This window comes from Saccoglossus kowalevskii, chromosome 5 (genome assembly GCF_978046115.1).
Source record: "Saccoglossus kowalevskii chromosome 5, keSacKowa6.1, whole genome shotgun sequence".
In the NCBI taxonomy this organism is placed as follows: Eukaryota; Metazoa; Hemichordata; class Enteropneusta; family Harrimaniidae; genus Saccoglossus; species Saccoglossus kowalevskii.
Window position 1 is genome coordinate 2,920,379 of NC_140645.1, and position 24,763 is coordinate 2,945,141.

The 24,763-nt window shown below is 34.9% G+C and overlaps 2 protein-coding genes across 2 annotated transcripts; one reads left to right on the top strand and one right to left on the bottom strand.

Moving 5' to 3' along the window:
* Nucleotides 1-9,230: 9,230 nt before the first annotated feature.
* On the bottom strand, nt 9,231-10,537 carry LOC100368783 (histone H3.3-like). The gene has a single exon (XM_078009496.2). It carries the CDS (start codon nt 10,427-10,429, stop codon nt 10,007-10,009), a length of 423 nt encoding a protein of 140 aa, XP_077865622.1. The 5' UTR covers nt 10,430-10,537; the 3' UTR covers nt 9,231-10,006.
* Nucleotides 10,538-15,080: 4,543 nt separating this feature from the next.
* On the top strand, nt 15,081-19,880 carry LOC146742805 (uncharacterized). The gene is made up of 3 exons (XM_085499473.1): nt 15,081-15,178; nt 16,318-16,410; nt 18,051-19,880. Exons 2-3 carry the CDS (start codon nt 16,345-16,347, stop codon nt 19,878-19,880), a joined length of 1,896 nt encoding a protein of 631 aa, XP_085355599.1. The 5' UTR covers nt 15,081-15,178; nt 16,318-16,344.
* The last annotated feature ends 4,883 nt before the right edge of the window (nt 19,881-24,763 follow it).

Genomic DNA, 24,763 nt, shown 5'->3' on the forward strand with positions numbered 1-24,763 from the left:
TGTCAGATATTTGTGTTTGTGACACGTAACCCAATGTTTGTTTTGCTTCTTGTCCTAACCGTTGCAGGACTGTGTGATAGCTTAAAAATAAATAGGATGCATTTTATCTGTGAAATCCCGGTAAAAATAGCCTCTTTCTCGACCGTCAATGGTAGGATGGGCAGATAACTCGGAATATATTCCGGTTAATAACTGATAAACTTGTTTAATCTAAAAGGCCTGGATGCTGAATGGACTCTGAACCCAGAGAAAGAACATTTGACCACAGTCTCTTTGAATACTCCCACCATGTTCCCGCGTATATAACCTCGTATTTGAACAATAGTAGCTCGCTGTTTTGAAAGAAGACAAAAAGATTACATAACAATGACCTAGACCATGTTGGCCCATGGAGGTATCTTTTCTATCTCCATGGTTGGACAGAACAAGAATGGGTGAATATAGTACGAAATAGGACCTCGCCATTTAAAGAACACTAACTCTGAATTTTGTGTATATTCGTTCATTTTTTAGATACGTGCCTAGGTAGGAGAATGTCTTTTAAAAAAATACCTTATTCTGACAACGGTTAGGAAATTCTATCGTTAGCGTGTTACTGCTATGACGTATTCGCTTGGGCTCGGGTTTTAAGGGACTGGTCATTAGTCCCCGTTCGGACGGAGTCCGAAAACGGGGACTTATGTTTTGCCCTGTGTGCGTCCGTCCGTGATCACCTGTATCTCGAACATGCATGGACCGATTATGTTCAAACTTCACTCATACATCACACATTATATGGGACATATGCACATGCATTTTTTTCATGATCCGATTAACGATAGCCGAATAGCGGCCATTTTAAGGCCGAAAATGCATCAAAATCGCACATTTTCACCATTCCGGACCCGGATCTCAGTTATGCATGGACGGATTTCGTTCAAATTTGGTACATACATTAAACATAATAGGACCTTGATGCACGTCTTTTTTTTTTCGGATCAAGTTCGAAATGGCCGACTGGCGGCCATTTTGTTTTAAAGAATTCAGTTCTGGATCCGTATCCGAGACATGTCTGGATTGATCAAGTTCAAACTTCACACACACAAGGTACATCATGTCACAAATATGTATGTGCATTTGTTTCATGATCCCATTAACGATAGCCAAATGGCGGCCGCTTTAAGGCCGAAAATGCATTGAAATCGCACATTTTCACCATTCCGGACCCAGATCTCAGTTATGCATGGACGGATTTCATTCAAATTTGGTACATACATTAAACATAATAGGACCTTGATGCACGTCATTTTTTTTTTCAGATCAAGTTCGAAATGGCCGACTGGCGGCCATTTTCTTAAAGAGTTCAGTTCTGGATCCGTATCCGAGACATGTCTGGATTGATCAAGTTCAAACTTCACACACACAAGGTACATCATGTCACAAATAGATATGTGCATTTGTTTCATGATCCCATTAACGATAGCCAAATGGCGGCCGCTTTAAGGCCGAAAATGCATTGAAATCGCACATTTTCACCATTCCGAACCCGGATCTCAGTTATGCATGGACGGATTTCGTTCAAATTTGGTACTTACATTAAACATAATAGGACCTTGATGCACGTCATTTTTTTTTTCGGATCAAGTTCGAAATGGCCGACTGGCGGCCATTTTCTTAAAGAATTCAGTTCTGGATCCGTATCCAAGACATGTCTGGATTGATCAAGTTCAAACTTCACACACACATGGTGCATCATGTCACAAATAGATATGTGCATTTGTTTCATGATCCGCTTAACAATAGCTGAATGATGGCCATTTTAAGACCTAAAATTCCGGAACCAGATCTCAGTCATGCATGGATGGATTTTGTTCAGATTTAGTACAATGTGTTGTACATATGCAGGTGCATTTCGGTCATGATCTGCTTTGAATGTATATGTCACTCAAATATGAACGGAACGGGGACGTGTCATTGACAATGACTTGTTTTCTTTGGCCGGAGGTGCCGGGGAATCTGATTTCGCAAAAGTATGAGAAGACTTTGCCCCCCCCCCAAAAAAAAAAACAAAAAAAAAAACAACAGGGTAACAGGATGACCCCTTTCACATCATCTGAAAATACAGTGACTCCCTAATCACTGATTTATATTTTGTGTAGCCTCGAAGTGAGTAGTTTTCACAGTGAGTAGGACTTGGTCACAGTAACTGGTCCTTAGGTTTTGTGCGGTTGCTCTGATAGGAGTTCCTAAATAAAACCCATGCTGTGATATTATCATCTAGTTTCTTGCTTCGACCAGGGAACATTTAAAAAATTATAGAATGGGCTTTGCATCATGTATTCTTGTTATACTGCTTTAATGACGTACTGCTTACATCTATATTGATGTTCCAGAAGGATAGGAATTAATAATCCACAGAAATTTGTTTCAATACAGATAAGATATTATAGTGAAAAACAAATGTATAACTCATTCTCAGCAATGGAATAAAATAAATGTACATATATATATATATATATATATATATATATATATATATATATATATATTGACTGATATTCTGAAAATGGTTTATCCAACCATACAATGATTGGATAAACCATTTTCAGAATATCAGTCAAAATACTAGTACTTCAGAAAAGAGACAATCAGAAATACAGAAACTATTAAGGCAATTAGAAAATATGAATTTCCTAAATAATATGTTGAACACTGAAATATCACTTAAAGAAATCAATGAAGCTTTGAAAAAGATAAAAACAAGAAAATCAGTTGGAATTGATGGCATCCCATCTGAAATGCTAAAGCATAATCATCCATTAATAGCAGAAGCATTACAAAAGATTTTTAATATCATTTTACAAAGGGGAGAATATCCAGATTGTTGGAACACAAATATAATCACACCAGTACATAAAAAGGAAGACAAATATGATCCGGCCAATTACAGAGGCATATCAACAAGTAACACAATTTGAAAATTATTTGCAATAATTTTAAATAAACTTATAACACAACATCTTGAAACCAGCAACATAATCCATAAAAACCAAGCCGGCTTTAGACGCAATCACAGAACAACTGATCATATACTGACATTACATACACTGAACAAATAATACCAATTAAAAAACAAAAAGCTTTACACTTGCTTTATAGACTTAAAAAAATGTTTTGATAAAGTTTGGAGAGAGGGACTATTCATAAAATTATTACAAAACAACATATGTGGTGGTGCATATCGAGTCCTAAAACATATGTATATGAATATGCAATTCAAAATTAAATTAGATGACAAAGTGACCGAGAGCTTTAAAATGCAAGAAGGTGTCAAACAAGGGTGTCCATTAAGCCCAACATTATTTAACATTTTTATAAACGACTTGGTAGCCAACATTGATAACTGTACAATGAATAGTCCAAACCTAAGTAGTCAAAACATCTCTTCACTTCTATTCGCTGATGATATTGTTCTAACAGCTATTAACAAAGAAGACTTACAAAGGTCATTAGACACACTTTATGAATATACAAAACAATGGGGTCTACAGTTGAATATGAGAAAAACAAAAATTATGATTTTCACAAAAAATGGTCATAAATCAAAAAATACAGAATTCTCATATGCGCTAAACACGATTGAAAAAACAAACCGATTCACATATCTAGGGTTAACATTTAATACAAATGGAGCAATGAACATGACCATGGAAAGATTGGTAGATAAAGCAAAAAAAGCTGATGCAGCAATCAAACCAGTATTAACATCAAACAAGTTAAACATGCTTTTACAATTGAAATTATTTGAGGGCATCCAGACACCAATTTTAACTTATGCTGCAGAAATTTGGGGAATCAATAGCAGACCAGAGTACTGGGACAAAACGTGTACAGAAAAACACCATTTAATGTTCTGTAGACGATTATTAAATGTTAATAACAGAACAAGTAACATTGGTAGTAGAATGGAAATTGGACGACTACCATTACTAGCAAAAATACAACTGAATGCAATCATATACTACCAAAATATTATTAAAAATGGCCCAATCAGTCTAGTATATGATGCAATAAAAGATCAACAACAAAACAAATATAATGACACATGGTTAATGAATCTGCATAAAATTAAACAGCTGTATGATATTAAGAATTTAGAAACAATTAAAAAAGACCAGTTTAAACAAAAAGTGAATGAATATTACAATTATAAATGGAACCAAGATAATCAAAGACCAGATTCAAAACTAAGAACTTATACATTGCTGAAGAAAAATATAAATACTGAACCATACATTAAAACCCTTGATAATAAAGAAAACATTGGTCTATTAGCAAAATTGAGACTAAGTGCTCATAAACTAAACATCAAGATGGGAAGGCACAAAAGACCAAAAATAAAAACAGAAGACAGAAAATGTACTAAATGCAACCTACTTGAGGATGAAATTCATTACATCACAAAATGTGAACTTTACACAGATGAAAGAGAGTTGTTATATTCACATTTTTCAAAGAAAATTAACAATTTTCAACACTGTACAAACAAAGAAAAATTCATTCATATATTGAATACAAACAACAAATATTTACTAACAGAGCTTATCAAATTTATAAAAACAGCAAATACCATTAGAGAAAACCACCTAATGGGTCATTAATATTTTTTTTTTTTTTACATTATTTCATGTAACTGTATTGTAGTAGATTTTAGATATCTAACTTGTTATGTTTATTTTAACACCTTTATTGCATTTCATAAACCAAAATAGATATGTAATTCATTCTATAAGGTTGTAATAAAGAATTATCTTATCTTATCTTATATATATATATATTAATTATTACTAATTTTCTGTGCAATACCTCAATTGCAATATAAAACATTCCATCAAAGACACTTCTCGATGGGCGTATTTTGCGGTCAATTTTATTCACTATGAAGTTGGAAATAACAAGGATAATTAAAAATGACGACAAAGGTGAAAAACATTTTTATGCTAATTACTATCTTACCACGAGCGTATAAATCGATATCGGTAAGATTTCAGCGACGGCATTGATGAACCCCAAAACGCCATTTAAAGCAAATTAACACATGAAGCACGCGAAACTGTTTCAAATCATCGTACAAAACACGATTTAACCTTGAGGGAAACAATAATCATTCGCTATAAATGGTGTTATAATAAACGAATGATGAAAACCGTGTTTATGTTATCAGAAATTGAAGACCGCAAACATACAGTAATTTGTTTGATTGCTCAGCGCATTTAGGTCTATAGGTCTATCTAAGCGACCATCCCTCAGCAAATGATTTAGCCCAGGCATTTTCTGTGTCAAAATCACGAACTATCCGTTTTTATGCAATTATCTGGGAATTACTAAACGAAGTACAGGACAAGAAAACTGAAATATTCAAGAACCAACACATATTAAATATTCATAGTACTATAGTATAACTAGACCGGAAGTGAAATTTGTTTACTACTCTAAATATCCAAATATATTTTTGTATGAGGTGATGATGGCATCCATGTTGTCCATGATAATGTGATGATGGCATCCATGTTGTCCATGATAATGTGATGATGGCATCCATGTTGTCCATGATAATGTGATGATGGCATCCATGTTGTCCATGATAATGTGATGATGGCATCCATGTTGTCCATGATAATGTGATGATGGCATCCATGTTGTCCATGATAATGTGATGATGGCATCCATGTTGTCCATGATAATGTGATGATGGCATCCATGTTGTCCATGATAATGTGATGATGGCATCCATGTTGTCCATGATAATGTGATGATGGCATCATTGTTGTCCATGATAATGTGATGATGGCATCCATGTTGTCCATGATAATGTGATGATGACATCCATGTTGTCCATGATAATGTGATGATGGCATCCATGTTGTCCATGATAATGTGATGATGGCATCCATGTTGTCCATGATAATGTGATGATGGCATCATTGTTGTCCATGATAATGTGATGATGGCATCCATGTTGTCCATGATAATGTGATGATGGCATCCATGAAAAGTGTTGTTGGTCATGGCAGCAGTGATGCTTTTAAAAAACACTTGTGATTTTGAAATAGTGGTGGTGATATTGACATTTAAGAGTTACAAATAGTTCATATACCAGGTTATGTTTTAATATTTTTTATTGATGATAAATTGTATTTCAAATATATCATACTAATTTGTTGCTACCTTCTTTGGTATTCTGATGAGTTATTCAAAGAAAAAAAAACTATTTGAGTGCATGCATTGGTTGTTTATTAACTATTACAAAATACAATAAACTTTATATTACAAAAGTAGAAATTTGAATTTTGAAAGTTCATGAACTTCAAGTTAAAAATTTACAATGATCTGTAGATTCTGTATTTTTTCTGCAAATAACAAAATTGATAGCCTCCCTTTATCCAATTTTAAAACAGCCCCCCCCTCCGTGCGAAAATGACCAGTCCCTAAGTATTGCGTCCGTATTGCTATCTTCGTTCGCTTTTCGTGTGTGCCCACTAAATTGAAGAAATAGAGCTCATTAAACCGAAAGATCCACGTAGAAACACGACTCTCGTAACCGTGCTAGAAACATCACCGACTTTGTGCGAATGTTGTGTGAAATTCAATCTTTCGTTGTTCTTGCTGTATTTGTTCTACAGTTGGTGAACCGTCAGATACAAAGAGTTTGAAGTCTCATCACTAATCGTATTTGCTGGTGCCAGGCACGAAGATCCATATCACCCGGAATGATTGCACGATGCATTGCTATCGTAATATCGGTGTCGCTTTGTTATACAATATATCAGTGGGACTGATATAAGACGATGCGAAACAGATTATCAGTGGGACTGATATAGCGATTTTAACGTAAAGAGGCTGTCATAAAATATCAGTGGGACTAATATGGGATGATGCGATACAGATTATCAGTGGGACCATGGAGGTAGAAAAGAGATTTTTTCAGATTCATAATGCTTACTTGAAAATTGGTCAACATTTTCTGTTGTATGTTTATAGGCAAGTTTCTGTTTTTATTAATACACACTTTACGCCGATTTTGAAGTTTTCCATATATGAACGACAAGAGGGCGCTATAATCAAGGTGCCGAGTTGCTGTTTATGACAAATGCTATTGCACATCATACGCAAAATATATACACCAAATATTAACATGGGGGGGGGGGTTACTATTGTTATACAGATATATTAATTTTAGCTATATACATTCAGTGATTGTATGATTTCTGTAATGTATATCATATCAACAATTGTTTATTGGATGTGGGAAAGTAAGACTTTTCTGTTACAATCTTTTGAATTCTGGATGGAGTGTTGCAGTACTTGACAGGAGTTTTTTATTTCTTCATGACATTTTCTTAGCTTCACATAGTGAAAGTCTCAGGTAAAAGTGAACACAGCAACATTACGATTTATTCTATTTTCTATTTGTAGAGCGACAATTTGTTGAGTAAAATATAGTACATGTTTATGGTGTTAGCAATCTGAAATTAAGAACCTCAAAAACTTTCATTTAGACAAGTGTTTTCACAAAAGTTGTAAATATGGCAACCACTTTTAATTTAGCAATAATAGTTGATTGAAAATTTTTGGCCATGTAATGTAACAAGCAGCCTGTCGACTGAGATAGCTCTGCTGTTAGCAATGCACAATAGGAAATGAGCAATATGTGTAGTATTAAAGCAATCAGACTTGTGGTTTTTAACAAGAAGTTGAAAATTTCAGTTTTTACCAAAAATGACAAAAATATTCATCAAAATTAGAGAATTTGAGATTTTGACATGAAATGAACAAATCTGAGAAAGAACCATCCAAGGTACTTGCATATCAAATTTGAAAACATTCTGACTTGCAGTTTTGAAGAAGAAGTTGAAATTGTAAAGTTGACGACGACTGACAATCAGTAATATGAACAGCTCTGCTGTGACAACTGCGGAGCTAAAAACACACAAACTACCAAGGTAGCTGGAACCAAGCAGCATATTAGTCAAGACAATAACTGTCAATATAACACCCTAAACTGCCTCAAAATTTGACACGTAAAGTAAACTATTTTAGAATGCAACTCTGTCCTATGTATCAGCATAATGCAATATTATAAACTTTTTGTTCCACTTCTTGTCAGGAATGATTTTGTAGTAATACAATTCTTTTCACAAGATTCACAATGAAGTAGCCCAGTTTAACAAAATATTTAGAAGTGCATTCGTTTACATTACAGGTATATTTCTATATTTTAACAATTCAATATACAGGCAATTTTTTATTTACATACACTTATATTGGAGATGCACTTTTAATAGAGAAAATATGGTAGTTTATTATAATATATGCAAATTAGAGACGCCATTTTATTTTGTTCTGAATTTTGAATAAGATCAGGAATCCTATTGGTGGACAATGTACTGACTGTAAAACCATTTATTTTTACTGCCATTGAATTTCACAATTTTTTTCTATGTATTTTAAATATATTCATATTCAATTAAATAGTTTACTATTTGCCAGCGAAATTAGTTTAGTGATTATACAAGTTCATGTAGATGAAATTTAGTGAAAAAATATTACACTAAGAAACTAACAAGAGCACCCAAAAGTTTCCTACACCAGACACTATGAAAGCACAAAACAAGGTTGCCATGGCATCCCTCACTCTGATTACTGTATGTGTAAGGATTGCTTACATGATGCTGTGCTCACTTGCTAATATGAAACTCTGGCATGGTCATAATTACTGAAAAACTCACAAAGTAGTATCAGCTCAACAGAGACTCAACTAACCAGCCAGTACATCCATAGGGTAGTAGCAGGCATGGCTTATCACATGGCAACCTGCAAATACTGTAAAATACTTTATATTGGCTATTTTCACTGAAGAAATGATTCAGTGAAAATAAAATCTAGCGATCTTACCTTTTCTCCTATATTTCACATTCAACTCGTCAAAAATCAATAAAAATAAATTCCATACAAAATGCCCCAAAAAGTCTTTTCAGCGAAAATTAATTCCTAAAATAAAGTATTCTACAGTAGTAGGTCATTTTGGAGTACATAATCACTATCAATATAAAGACCCCTTCTACAGTCATAGTTCAAAAACACAGCAACAATTTAATTATGGTACAATGATAAGTTAAATACTAGATGTGCAACCTTTACGGAGACAAGAATAGGGATCATTAGAGATACAAGACACTGAATAGCGCAAGTAAAATGTGATAATTTTCTATTTAATGTATACTCAGATAACTCTTCCAATTAATGACAATAACTACATTATTCTGTTTCTGGACAACAATTAAAACTGTTGCAAATTGACAACGTTCTCTTTCTGTGGATGATGAATCACATATCTGTATCTGGATGTTGCATAACAAATGCATCGATGGATGCTGCATCACATAGCTACATTGATGGATGCTCATCACACAAGTGCATCTATGATATGTGGATGATAGATTGTTTAAGTTTTGAAGTCTCCTTAGCTTTACAGCAGGTAATCTGGTCAGTCACAATTGGATTGAAAGCCGCAATAGAATCTTGCTTGTACATTCTCCAGACTAAAATAATTATCTAACATCTAAGATTCATAAAAAAATCAAACCGAAGTGGTTAGGATTAAAACATAACTTTATAAACCCGCGAGTGCCTGTCTCCATATTCCATTTGCCCTCGCAAGGGCTTCTGGGAAAATGCTTCAAGAGAAAAGGACTAATTTAAAATTGGTCTATAAACGAATTCTAGGAGTTTAAAAAACTACATGACCGGCGGTCCACTGAGATCCATAGAACCAAGTCTGCTATGTCTGAACAAAGACTGCCAAACTGACCAATGGACATTTGCATTACAAAAAAAAATCCTTTAAATAAAATAATGGTAGTGAAAAATGCTCCCCATTATAAGTCCCGGCTTCAAAATAATATTCTTGTTGGTGGATTGTTAGTGGCCCTGAAAATGTAGTCTGTTCTGTGTACATGACGAGTATCTAAGGACCGCCACGGATTCGGCGAGCGAGGTGAACATCCTTGGGCATAATGGTGACGCGTTTAGCGTGGATTGCACACAGATTGGTGTCTTCGAATAAACCAACCATATATGCTTCAGCCGCTTCCTGTAATGCACCGATGGCAGCAGACTGGTACCTGACAGAACTGGTGAACTGTGCGGTGATTTCACGAACAAGGCGCTGGAATGGCATTTTTAGAAGCAGCAGCTCTGTACTCTTCTGGTAACGGCGGATTTCACGAAGAGCGACTGTGCCTGGTCTGTAGCGATGTGGTTTAGTCTTCACGTCACCAGACTTGTCACGAGGCGATTTTCGTCCAACCTTTGCAGCCAACTTCTTCCGTAAACTTTTGCTACCCTTACCACCGGTTGATTTGCGAGCGGTTTGCTTGGTACGAGCCATAATAATGTCAGACGAGAACAAAACGTACCTTGTACACAAACGGAATTACGAGTGTTCGTTGACTGAAAAACGATGCGACTTGTATTTAGCCTCGCTTTCTCATTGGACAAATTCATTTCATTTGCATAATCATTCAGTGTCGACATACAGGACCTAGAGGGTTTATAAAGTTAAATATTTTTTCCAATCTGATTTATTGTACGGCGTGTATTAATTTAAGATTGTATTTAATTTGTATCATAATACGTTGTTGTTTATAATACGTTGTGGGCTTTTGTAAAACTTGAAAATTAGAATATATGAAAAATACATAAGTAATTAAATACATGTTTTAAAAAAAAACGAAACAAAAAATAGTAGGATCTTATTGTTTTAAATCATATTATAATCATCATCTGTAATGGTACAGCTGTATGGTTGCATACTAAATTACAAAATAAATACTAATCAATAAATACTAATCAATAATAATGTCCACCATACTGCATTGTTTACAGCTACCACAGACTACTTATAGAGCTGTAAAAAGATGTTTTGTATAGTTCCATGGATAATCGTTTTCTGGTGGTCTGAGTTTTCAAGAAACGTTGTGATACCCCGACGTTATTTTTTGTGATTGACCATAGGTGCACATGTCTAAAAAAACTAGGGATTCAGAAAAAAACAAAGGATTTGGAGGGGACAGCTGGTCGACTGTGTTTGTGTGAGTGTAGTTCGCTCAGGGATAATCACCGTCTGATCTTTGTACCGACGGCAACCGAGGTGGCTCACAACATGGCATTTTATAAAACCATTTTTACAATTCATTTACATTTTGAAAACTCATTTTTATTTTATTATAATCCTTTTTTAAACACCATTTTCGGTTATGGAATCGATTTTTAAAACCCACTTTCGTTTCTGGTTTCTGTTTTTATTTTAAAAACCAATTGTTTAAATCCATTTTCATTTTTGGAATCCGTTTTCATTTTTAAAATCCATTTTCATTTTCAAAATCCATTTTCGTTTTTAAAATCTGTTTTCATTTTTAAAATCTCGTTTTCAAATTCCATTTTCATTTTTAAAATCCATTTTCGTTTTCAAAATCCATTTTCATTTTCAATTTTTGACCTGTGACCTCGCCCTCTGACCTCATACTGTGTGACTAGGAATTATAACTCGGATTCTGGCATTTTTGTTATTTCCACCAGTGACGTTTCCATGATATTGACTATAACCTATTTGGCCGTGGTTCCACGGCGTTTTTGGATCCATAGAGGGTTCTTAGCTTCATCTGTCGGCTTACGCTGTGGCGTGGAATGCCTGTACATACACAGATGGCGCTGCCTTGTATACTGACAGACCCACAGCTATAACTTCTTCTAATCTGAGTATCAACGTTACATCTGATAAAATGAGAGCTCCAAGGTTAATTAGAATAAGTTATAGCCGTGGTTTTGCTGCGTTTTGGTACCGGGTAGGGTATTGTCGGTAAACAAGACAGCGTCGTCGGTGGACAAGCCTGACCACAAATGCATTCAACGCCAAAGTGTAAGCCGACCGATGAAGCCAAGAACACTTTATGGACCAAAATCGCCGCGGAACCACGGATAAAGTTATAGTCTGAAGAATAACTTACGTAAAGAAGCCTTACCAAGAAAACATCACTGGTGGAAATAAAAAAAAATAAAAAACACTATAAGGTCAAGTTGAAATGATATACAAAACACATGAGAATCTTTAGTGAAAAAACAATAGGCGATAGGCGGGAAACAACAGCGATTTTTATGTAAATTCTGGTGGAAAATTTGCTTCAACGTGAAAAATACGGATATACCTATACTTCAAATGTCAACAAAAGAGTGAAAATGGATTTTTCAAATAAAAACGGATTAGTCAGGTAAATCCAAAAACGGATTTTAAAAATGAAAATGGATTTAAAAACAGAAAATGAATTTTAAAAATAAAAACAGATTTTAAAAATGAAAATGAATTTTGAAAACGAAAATGGATTTTAAAAACGAAAATGGATTTTGAAATTAAAATGGATTTTGAAAATGAAAATGAATTTAAACAATTGTTTTTTAAAATGAAAACAGATATCAGAAACGAAAGTGGGTTTTTAAAATCGATTTCAGAACCGAAAATGGTGTTTAAAAAGGAATTATAAAATTAAAATGAATAGTAAAAATGATTTCATAAAATGCCATGTTGTGAGCCACCTCGGTTGCCGTACATTTGTGATTGGTCAGTGCTGGCAATGTTTTTTTTCGGGGGGGGGGGGGGGTCGTGTTGTCGCTCCGTCTCAAATTTCATATTTGAAACGGTAAAAAATAAGGTAGAAGTACCTCAGTGGGTTGACAACACAAGTTTGTATCGGAGTTCTATTTAACAGCATTTTGGGGGATTTGAGTGAAGTGCGGGGATCTTTCAGCATAAATGTTTCATAAATATTTATAAATGTTCATAAAACAAATTAAAACCTGGTGTAATAGTTAATGAAATGAGAAAAGAATTGTTATCACTTTTAATTAACATTATTTATGCAATTAATAATTTATTTCTCACAAAGTTTGTAATGTATATTATTGTTTTGTTCAGGTGCATGGCGTTTTTTTCTATACGATTGTATGCTTTGTAATTTTTCGACAACATAATATTGTGTTGAACAGTAAAATCTATTGACGTATCATACCAGGGTAATAACAGGGTGTACATTTAAACTGGGTTACATAACGATATGAAACATTTACATTTTAATATTGTTGTTTGATACTGGTTATCGATTGTTACGATGGCCACGGAAATCAATTTCATAGTTTCAGGGAACACCTCTAAAATATATATCAAAAAATGCTTGTAAATATATGACGTCATAACACATTATCCCACATTCGTTCACTCCGTGTATAACATTTGGCAACGTCCGGGTCACTATGATCATCGTCAATTTCATACAAAAGCCAGTGGTACTGTGAAAATTGACATAATTATTCCAAAGCAGGAGAAAAACGGACAGAAATACACTAATTAAGACTTTATGTTAACGATTTTCAGTTTGTTGATCGAGAGCTACGTAATAAGTACGTAATTTAGGGTGTATTCCTAGTTTTAAAAGCGGAGTCGGTAGTTATATTAGATGTCCCTATCGTCGATTTCAAGTCTTCGTCCCTTTCGTGTTTAGTTGCCGTTCCTGTCATACTGCCCTCAAACCGTACTGGCAGCGATGGATTGTACCAGTCCATAATCTGGTCTGGTAATTGGCAATGAACGGAATTTGTTGTGTACTGAATCACGGTTGTTTTATTCAAACAATCGTCGTATCCTCGTCATAGTCTCTAAACCAAACCGAGTCACAGTAACGCTGTGACATGAGACTTGAACGGCATTAACACATAATTTCAAAATATATTCTCTAGTCAAAACATGAATAAATTATCATTGTACATTCGAACATATTAAAATAATCATTGAACACAACAAATTCTCTCAGCGCAACAACGACATTCTTTTTATCTTTATAAATATTTATAAATTTCTCAATTCAAAGTGAAACGAAATATTTCTATTGGCCGATTGAATGCTCTAAAATCAAGAAAAGCATTCACTTCATCTTTATAAATATACATCATGTATATACATTTCAAATTGAAACGAGAGGTTTCTATTGGCTGATGACGTCGTTCTGCATAGTGCTCGTTGATTTGCTGGTTTGATTCAAATGCCCGAAACTACAAATTGTAAAATTTATAAAACGCTTATTGTGATATTAATTCTTATATAGCGCATATAACAATAGTTTTTAAGTGCTTCACGAAAAATGTCTCTACAAAATGATTGAGTTTTGAGGTGTGCCTCGAAAATAGCAGTGAAGCAATCGATGTATGTTTTGTGCTAGTTTAGGAAGTGCAACTGGGAAAGCCATCTCGCCGTAGTACGAGTATTTAGTCCCTGAGCAGGGGGCTCGATGACGTGTAACAAGTCTGGTGACAAAATTCTATGGATACGTTGTAGCGGCTCAAGCTGGGATGATGATAACCAGTACATCAATGAGTTATTATAGTCTATACTTACACTTGTTATTGATTTTTGGTTAAGACATTTTGTTGATAAGTTAGCTAAATGTTGTTGACGCACTTTTTAATGGGACAACTTTGTAAGATATTTCACAACTGAAGACTTCGCCGCGACGAAAATACTGTTTTGTATGAGTTTGCGTTTTATAAAACGGCCACTTTTACGCCAAAGTACGTAGAAAATGGTGTTTTAAAATAAACCCACTAAATTTAGCAAATATGATTGAAAATATGTAATTTTGATTAGCATATTAGCCCTGATGTGTATTCAGTAGTTCAACTCTTCTACCGCGGAACTGATTATAACATTTTACTTTTAAATTTATAACAATGGATTTTTCTGTACCTGTTTTCTCACTACTGCGTTTTCGTTTAAATGTCTGTTGAAATTATATGCTGTTGAGCCTATGGATTACTTGCTTGATGACAATTCAACCCCCAGTCCCCCACCCCCCGCGATTTCAAATGGATTACTCCTAATTATACGGGTAACCTTTTACACGTATACTCAAATTGGTGACATCTTTACGGTTGCAACTCACAGTCTCACCTCGTTTAATATATTAACCATATTACTCGGACTGCCAGTTGTACATTTGTTAGTTATGTGAGACTGTCAGCTTCGTCTGTCTGTCAGTCAGCCTATGTCGTCGTTAACAGTTAACTTACTAGGAGAACCAGTGACAATTTACAGGTAAGTTTCAGTTCTTTTACGTCGTTTGGGTATACCATGATAGCTAACATTCGATACCAACAATGTCCACTGTCAAGTTTAAGGATATGTTATCATTATACTTGTAGTGTTACATATTGTTGTTTATATTTGAAAAACCAAGAAAAGTGTCAAAAATAGTGAAAGATTGTTTTCTGTTAAAGTACATAGCAATAAGTTGTTCTTTGAATGTATGTTTGTTTTGACGCTAATGAAAGTTATAAATATTGTGAATAATATCTTAATTTGATTTATGGTTAACTTGTTATTTTAACAGAAAAAAACATACTTTCTAAAGTCAATCTATGTAATCAATTGGGGTACAAATAAATTTATGTTTTTAAACATGGGAAAAAAACGGGCAAAACCAAGGCCATACTGAGGCCATGCCTTACCCAATTCCATGATGAGGCCACACCGAGGTTATTTAGCATGATTGGTTTTGTGAAACTAGATAACTTACATTCAGTAACACAATATCCTTGAATCTTATTAACAGAGTACAGAAAGAGAAAGTCAACTATTCTATATTTCACTATCAAACTTGGTCGCCTACTTCATCAGTATAAAATCTGCTTATAGTGCCAATGATAGATATCCTGTGTAAACATAATATGCAAAAATTGAGAAAGTAGGAGTGAAAATCGGATAAGAAATTTACTATTTCTACCTGACTGATTACTGGCGAGACATTCAAAGGTCATAGGTCCACAGGGAATGTGCATTGCTGTATGTGTTCAATGAAGTAAATCATTTATCTTGTAATAATATATTGTTGGTAATGTATCTCCTAAATCCCAAGGGAATACTAGACGTTTGCAAACATACCAGTAACATCTTAATAGAAAACAAACTTTCAGATAATCGATATAAGCACTCCTATGAACAATCCTTTTGGTGCCAAATCAAATCAAGATCTGAAGCCAAAAGAAAATTGTGCCTGTTCAGTCCAAAGTTTTCAAAACAAAGATAATGTAAAACATGATTGAACAGCTTTTGGGAGACAAGGGATAAAAATGACTGATGTTGTGTATTTGTGGTCTCTTCAGAAATCTTCAGCAATCTTCAGCTATGGTGAATAATCACTGAATTACTAAACTTATGTTTATCCTTCATTTCAGGAAAAACAAAATAAATTATTGTTAGCAATGCTAGCCACAGAACCGGACCTTAACTCCTTTCAATCAGAAGAAGGAAGTGAAATTTCAGATGAGGTCAGTACTTTATATATTTTTGAAAAAATAAATTTTATTGATTCATTCGTGATATATTTTAGGACTTTTAATTTTAATATTCTAATTTGTTTATAATTGATGTTTGTCAATCAATAATGAAATTGTAATATTATTATTATTTTTGTACCTGATGTTTCCAACTCACAGTTAACTATTAAAGCGGAGCTCTTTCGGCCGTTAGTTCGCTTGTTAATTTTTCTCTACATTTTTTAGATACCTACTACAAAGACCATAGACAGTGCAACCCAATACGACATCAATGATATAATCATCTGTACTACTTTACATATTAAGTATGGCCACTGTTTTTTATTGAACCAGTCTTCAGTGTATGACAACATGGAGTCATTGAAAATATACTGTGACACTCTTATGGAAAAGGTTGAGAAACAGACTGTGGAACTGAGTAATTTTAAAATAGCAAATCTAACTGCAGAGGTTGAGTCATACCATAGTAGAGAGTTTTGTAATTTTTTTCCATGCAACATTGTTAGACTGACCATGTGTCTGACATTCAATTGCCTTTCTAAATTCTTCTGAATTTGACTTTGCATTTTGGGCAGCGACAAAGTCAACAATGACAAGTTTATGTTGCAACTTCATCGTCTATGTTATCCACTTCTATGGTATTTTGAATACATGCAGCTGTCATCAGACTCATTTGCAAATCCTGTTTCTTCAACAATTTCCGATGACATTACATTCTGCTTTGTGGATAAAGGTGTTACAACAGACTCTTTGAAAGTATTGCATAGTACATTAATACTTTCAGGATTTGAGTATCTCTGGTGTGATGCTCTTGGATTGTAAAAGTTTATTGAAGGCTTTTCACTGTATTCTTGGTCATAGTGGTATATTCTGATAGATATATAGATAGGTATATATTCATCATACTATGAAGTTATTACAAAAATACTGCAGGAGTATCAACCTTGTACTGTCTGCGTGCATACTTTGCAGTATCCTCGTAACAACCTTATTATTATACATCTTTTCCTCCCAGGAATACATCATGGGAATGCCAAAATCCAAAACGTTTAGAACAGAATCAGCAAACTTCTTTGTATGGGGTCCAGTCAAACCCTGGGGGCAGCAATGTTTGTTTATACCGGTATTATTAGAGGACGCTTACTGCCCTTTCATACCAGCTCAGTTTCCTTTCATTATTACATCCAAATGTCATGATATTTAATATTTAAAACCAACCTTTATTTCACAGTCACTTTAGTTTTCACTTTTCTAAAATTATTTTACAGATCAAAAGAATTTTCACTCCCATCATGCAATCTCCCATAGTACTTCCGCAGACACAGCGACGATCACCAACATATCTACAAATAACCTCGCTCTCAGGAGCTGAGGAATAACCTATCAACACAGTTCACTAGCAATCATGGGCAAAGTGTTCATTAGATTAACTATGTTTCTAATATTTCTTGTTTTTTGTTTGTGTGATAAACTTCAGTACTGTAGATCAGATTTGTTTGTTTCCATATTATGCGTCATAGCCAATGAGCTTCTTGTTTAAAAAGTACTGTTTATTTCTACTTTATATACCCTCAATAATCTGACCACACAGAAGTTCTTTCTAAACTTATTTTTATTTGTTATTTTTCCAGAATATTTTTCTCACCTCAACTGCTGCTGCTATGGATACAGATATTGTATATTTGCATGAGAGTTTTAGTGAAGTTGACAATTCAGTATGGCAGCCTCAGAGTGATGATAGCATGTCTGAGAGTACACAATATGACTGTAAAAACAATCAACAGAGTTTTATTCAAAGTCGCATAAGAACACAGAGAAGAAAAAAACCATATCGCTGTAATATTTGTATGAAGACTTACATGTATAAGGGTTCCATGGAGAACCATATGACAATACATAAACAATCAAATAAAGATGGAGACAAGGAAACGGTTGCTATGAAACAAACACACAAAAGGCGTCCTGACTACAAACGTTATTATTGTATGCACTGTAATAAAAGCTGTAGAGGACAGAGAAATCTGGAAACTCATTTACTTACACATTGCTTGAAAAAAGCACATCAATGTGAACAGTGTGCCATGAACTTCAATCAAGATTGGCAGCTACAGGAACATCTTATGACAGTACATATCGCTAAGCAATCTTACCAGTGCAAACAATGTGGTCAAAACTTTAAAGACAATCAACAGCTTCAAGATCATCATTCAAATAAACGTTATCACTGTAATGAGTGTGGCAGTAGATTGGAACAGAAAAAAGAGATGGAATTTCACACAATGTTACATACAATATATCAAAACTTACCCATAATAAAACATACTGCAGAGAAACCATTTCGCTGCACTTTATGCGAGGAGAGTTTTAGTCAGCAAATGGATTTGTATGCTCACATACTGACACATGATAGAAAGAAACAATTTGAGCGTCAACAATGTGCAGAGAGTTTCAACAATGGGTCAGTAAAGGACATCCACCTGAGGTCACATGACCTGGATGTATCAAATGAGATTACTCCAATATCAAATAGTGATATGCAAATAGACCACAGTATATCACAACCACTTGAGCTATATCAGTGCTTGTACTGTGAGAAGAGTTTTCACCAAGAAAGTCAACTTGATTTGCATACAACAACCCACACAAAATCACAGAATTCAGAGCCAACTTTCAAATTTAACAATAAGGATCTATATCATTGCAATTATTGTGAAGTGTCTTCGAGTATCTTGCCTGTGATGAAAATGCATATGAAAACACATATTGGTGATTACCAATGTAATCTGTGTGGAAAGGAATTTTTGGAGAAATCAGAACTTCAAATACACACTGAGGTGCATGTAGGCAGGAGTGATCACTGTCAAATTGCTACAAAGATTGATTTCAGAAAACGCATGGAAACATGTGTGATGCAACAACATGAACAAGAACCTTGTTCAACGAGTTCAAGCTATCTGGGTATACCAGAAGTACTAATATCAAGTTTTACAAATCAAGACCACTGTATAACCGGAAGCCAAATTTCCTCAAGGGCATGCCAGGAAACAGAGCAAGTGAACAGAGACATGCATACAAACAATTCAGAAATGCTTTATCAGTGTCAAAGGTGTGCAAAGCAATTCATGTTCAAACAAAGCCTGATAAGACACCTAATGTTTGAGTGTGAATCAGTAACCACTGCAATTTGTCACCAAAATACACAAGTTATTGGACCTAGTCCATTCAGTGTAGAAGAAAATATTGCATACATACATGATCCAATCGAAGGGGAACAGATGGTTATAATTACGGAGCAAAATTGCACTTTACAAAGTGAGCATGTATCACAAGAAAATCGGTCTATCCCTTTTGAGCAGCCGCTTACATGTAACGTTTATCTACACAAACTATCAATTTATAAACTTCAAGAAACTTTACGAGAGGGAAATGGAATAGAATTATTCAGATTAGTTTACTTGTAATTTAGTCGTTCCTAGCTATTCTTTGACAATACTCTGTGGGCAGAGCTATGTCACAGAACATTCTACGTTGCTAAGACGTCCACCATAGGCTCTGTTGAAGGGTCGGTGAAAACATTAAAGCCAAAACATAGTTAAACTCTGGTGTCCTTGCCCTTTGTTATATAATATTATTCCCTTTATCATAGTTTGTTTAAATATGAACATGCATTGTCATAATTAATTTTGAATACAAACAAGTTTTGGGGTTGAAATAACAGTGGGAAAGCAGTCTACCGAATGTCCTTGATTGTTGTAAATGTCTTACAAAAACATTGGTGCCTAATTTGTTTAATTAGTCCCTGTTTAAACGAAGTTCGAAAACGGAGACTTACACTTGTATAATTCGGTCTCCATTTGTCCATTCAGAGTCGTATTTCAAAATCCTTTGGACTGATTTTGTTCATTCTTTGCATGTACATCGTACATTATGTGGGACATATGCACATGCAGTGGTTTAGCGATTCAAAATGGCCGACTGGCAGCCATCTTGTTTTTTTAAATGTCTTTTTTTTTGACATTCTTTGTCAGTTTTCATTCAAATTTGGTACATAGATTATGCATGTTGGGATACATGTTCATAACAATTTCTTTCGCAATTGTATCAAGGATGGCTGATTGACAGCCATCTGACTTTTTGGCCTTACTACTATATTTCCAAGATTTATGTACCATTTTCATTCGTATTTGGCATATACATCATACATGTCAGTTTGTTTTATAATCAGATCAAAGATGGCCGAATAACGGCTGTTTTTACTTTTGGCCATATTACTATGTCTCTTTCACCCATGTATCATTTACATTGATATTTAGCATGTCATAAATAGATACATGTACATGTCAATTCAATTTGCAATTTGATCAAATATGGCTTACTGGTAGCCATCTTGTTTGTTTAAAATGTGATAACGTGGACATGCTTAGACATTTTTGAATCAACCCTATGCCTAGCTTACTCTTATTCAACGCATTATTTTGAACTGATATTTATTAAAACTGCAAATTTGAGGACATTGCCTTCACCATATTATTCAACACCAAGAGGGTGCTTGACTTGTACAAAGGGTCTAATAGCCACTTTAGTCCAGAACTAACAATACAATTACAAAGAGTTGCAATTGCTGTATTCCAGAATCTGAAATTCGGTCATTACACATATGTTAACATTGTAAGCCCCATATGAAGATTTATTGTAGGGCACCATGGCAACAAGCATTCATATTCATGAGATTTATTGTTATGTTAGTAATTTTAGTGCCTCATTCCCATCCTCCGACTTTCATTTTCTCAAACATATTTTAAACAATTTTAGCAAGTGCAACATAGACATGCACCTCAATTTGTTTTACTTTCACTTGTGATCTATGTTTTTCTTTGTTATATCTTGAACCAGAGGGGTCGTCATACAACCCGTGTTCGAATTTGATGTAAACAATCTGTTGTATACGCCACTTAGTTTCAAGAACATGCTCGCGACAACCTCTTCGCTTTATAATGACAAGCACAAAGAGAACTTTCAAAAATTAAACAGGGAACGTGTCATTTTCAATGACTTGTTATTTTAAGGGACATAATTTTCAGCTTTATTCAAAGCATTTCAGATAGTTCAGTATAAAAACAAATGCTTCATCTCAGAAAAAAAGTGTTGCATTTAGACGTGAATAAGATAACAGAAAATCTTAGCTGGCTTTTGTCCAAGTATTTTGTACAGGTGTCACTAAGAAAAATAAAAAATGCCTATTATATTCATTGTGTAAAATAAAAAGCCTCTATGAATAGCTATTGTGCTGCAAGCTCTGCTTTGTATGCAAATCAACTTAAATAGTTAGTTGGTGTCCAGTGGAAAGAGAAGTCAACAGTACTGTTGCCTCCTGAGAATCTACATCTTCAAACACTGCAATCTCTATTTTTGAAGTACGTTTTTAAATTAATATTATAAAAGCTCTATTATTCTGTTCTAATAGCTGGAACAAATTCCTGTCAATTTTTATTTGTTGAATGAACTGTTTGTCAAATACAGAAAACATTTTTGAATACAATTTTCTTTTCAAAATGTGGATGCAACGTTTTGCTTTTTTATGTATTGTTTTTGATTTGATAACTTTGGACTAAACAGATTTTCTATTAGCTTCAGATCTTGATCAAAAGTTTGGCACCCAATTTATAGGAGTGCTTATATTGATTATCTGACATCTTGTTTTCTGTAAAGGTTTGCAAATGTGTATCAAAACTATCCATGAGTTGGTTTTGAAACCCAGTCCTTATTCCCATGGGATTTGGGAGATACATTACCAAAGATATTATTACAAGATAAATGATTTGCTTCATTGAACATATACAACAATGCATATTCACACTGAGATCAGTAACCTTTGAATGTGTATTACCAGTGATCATTCAAGTAGAAACAGTCAAAATATTTTATCAGTTTTTGCATATTTTCATACAGGACATATTATATATATATATACATTATAATTTTGTCTACTACTCTTGTATACCATTGTTTTTAACATTCATTTATTACTGTAACACTCATTGTATTTATGCTAATTATAAGCTGGTTATACATGTATTCATACTCAGAATGTAATTGTATTTTGTAAATCGGAAATGAAACAATAACCAAAACTATGCAGCATTAGTTTCAGCTTTGATTCTTCCCACAAGTTTAGAATTGTAAACCTACAAGTACTTGTACAATTCCCTAAAAGATAAAGCGCGGTGGTCGTCGTGCAGCGAGTGTTCGAATTTCATGTAAATAAACAATGTATTTTACATGCGTTGTATACGTCACTATAATTCCCATATCAAATAGGACGCAGCATGACTGCTGCCCCTTAAAGTACAACTACAAGGACACTGATGATTTTGTGAATGTTTAAGACCCCAGGCGTTCAATAGAACTTAAACAGGAAGTTAACTACAGTTGTCATCTGAGTTGCCATACTTCAACAAATGATATTTAGCAAGTTTTGGAGTTTTTTTGCAACCTGTTGCGTGTCACAACCCCTTTTGTACAGAAGGAATATGGCAAATAAATGGACGAATTACTTGTAGTTATTGCAACAGATTAATTTACATGTATAGAAAACACACTAACCTTACCACCTGCTTCATTGACTATGCATTCACACACTAACCTTACCACCTGCTTCATTGACTATGCATTCACACAGCTAACCTTACCACCTGCTTCATTGACTATGCATTCACACAGCTAACCTTACCACCTGCTTCATTGACTATGCATTCACACAGCCAACCTTACCACCTGCTTCATTGACTATGCATTCACACAGCCAACCTTACCACCTGCTTCATTGACTATGCATTCACACAGCTAACCTTACCACCTGCTTCATTGACTATGCATTCACACAGCTAACCTTACCACCTGCTTCATTGACTATGCATTCACACAGCTAACCTTACCACCTGCTTCATTGACTATGCATTCACACAGCTAATCTTACCACCTGCTTCATTGACTATGCATTCACACAGCTAACCTTACCACCTGCTTCATTGACTATGCATTCACACACTAACCTTACCACCTGCTTCATTGACTATGCATTCACACAGCTAACCTTACCACCTGCTTCATTGACTATGCATTCACACAGCTAACATTACCACCTGCTTCATTGACTATGCATTCACACAGCTAACCTTACCACCTGCTTCATTGACTATGCATTCACACAGCTAACCTTACCACCTGCTTCATTGACTATGCATTCACACAGCTAACCTTACCACCTGCTTCATTGACTATGCATTCACACAGCTAACCTTACCACCTGCTTCATTGACTATGCATTCACACAGCTAACCTTACCACCTGCTTCATTGACTATGCATTCACACAGCTAACCTTACCACCTGCTTCATTGACTATGCATTCACACAGCTAACCTTACCACCTGCTTCATTGACTATGCATTCACACAGCTAACCTTACCACCTGCTTCATTGACTATGCATTCACACAGCTAACCTTACCACCTGCTTCATTGACTATGCATTCACACAGCTAACCTTACCACCTGCTTCATTGACTATGCATTCACACAGCTAACCTTACCACCTGCTTCATTGACTATGCATTCACACACTAACCTTACCACCTGCTTCATTGACTATGCATTCACCCAGCTAACCTGACCACCTGCTTCATTGACTATGCATTCACACACTAACCTTACCACCTGCTTCATTGACTATGCATTCACACACTAACCTTACCACCTGCTTCATTGACTATGCATTCACACAGCTAACCTTACCACCTGCTTCATTGACTATGCATTCACACAGCTAACATTACCACCTGCTTCATTGACTATGCATTCACACAGCTAACCTTACCACCTGCTTCATTGACTATGCATTCACACAGCTAACCTTACCACCTGCTTCATTGACTATGCATTCACACAGCTAACCTTACCACCTGCTTCATTGACTATGCATTCACACAGCTAACCTTACCACCTGCTTCATTGACTATGCATTCACACAGCTAACCTTACCACCTGCTTCATTGACTATGCATTCACACAGCTAACCTTACCACCTGCTTCATTGACTATGCATTCACACAGCTAACCTTACCACCTGCTTCATTGACTATGCATTCACACAGCTAACCTTACCACCTGCTTCATTGACTATGCATTCACACAGCTAACCTTACCACCTGCTTCATTGACTATGCATTCACACAGCTAACCTTACCACCTGCTTCATTGACTATGCATTCACACAGCTAACCTTACCACCTGCTTCATTGACTATGCATTCACACACTAACCTTACCACCTGCTTCATTGACTATG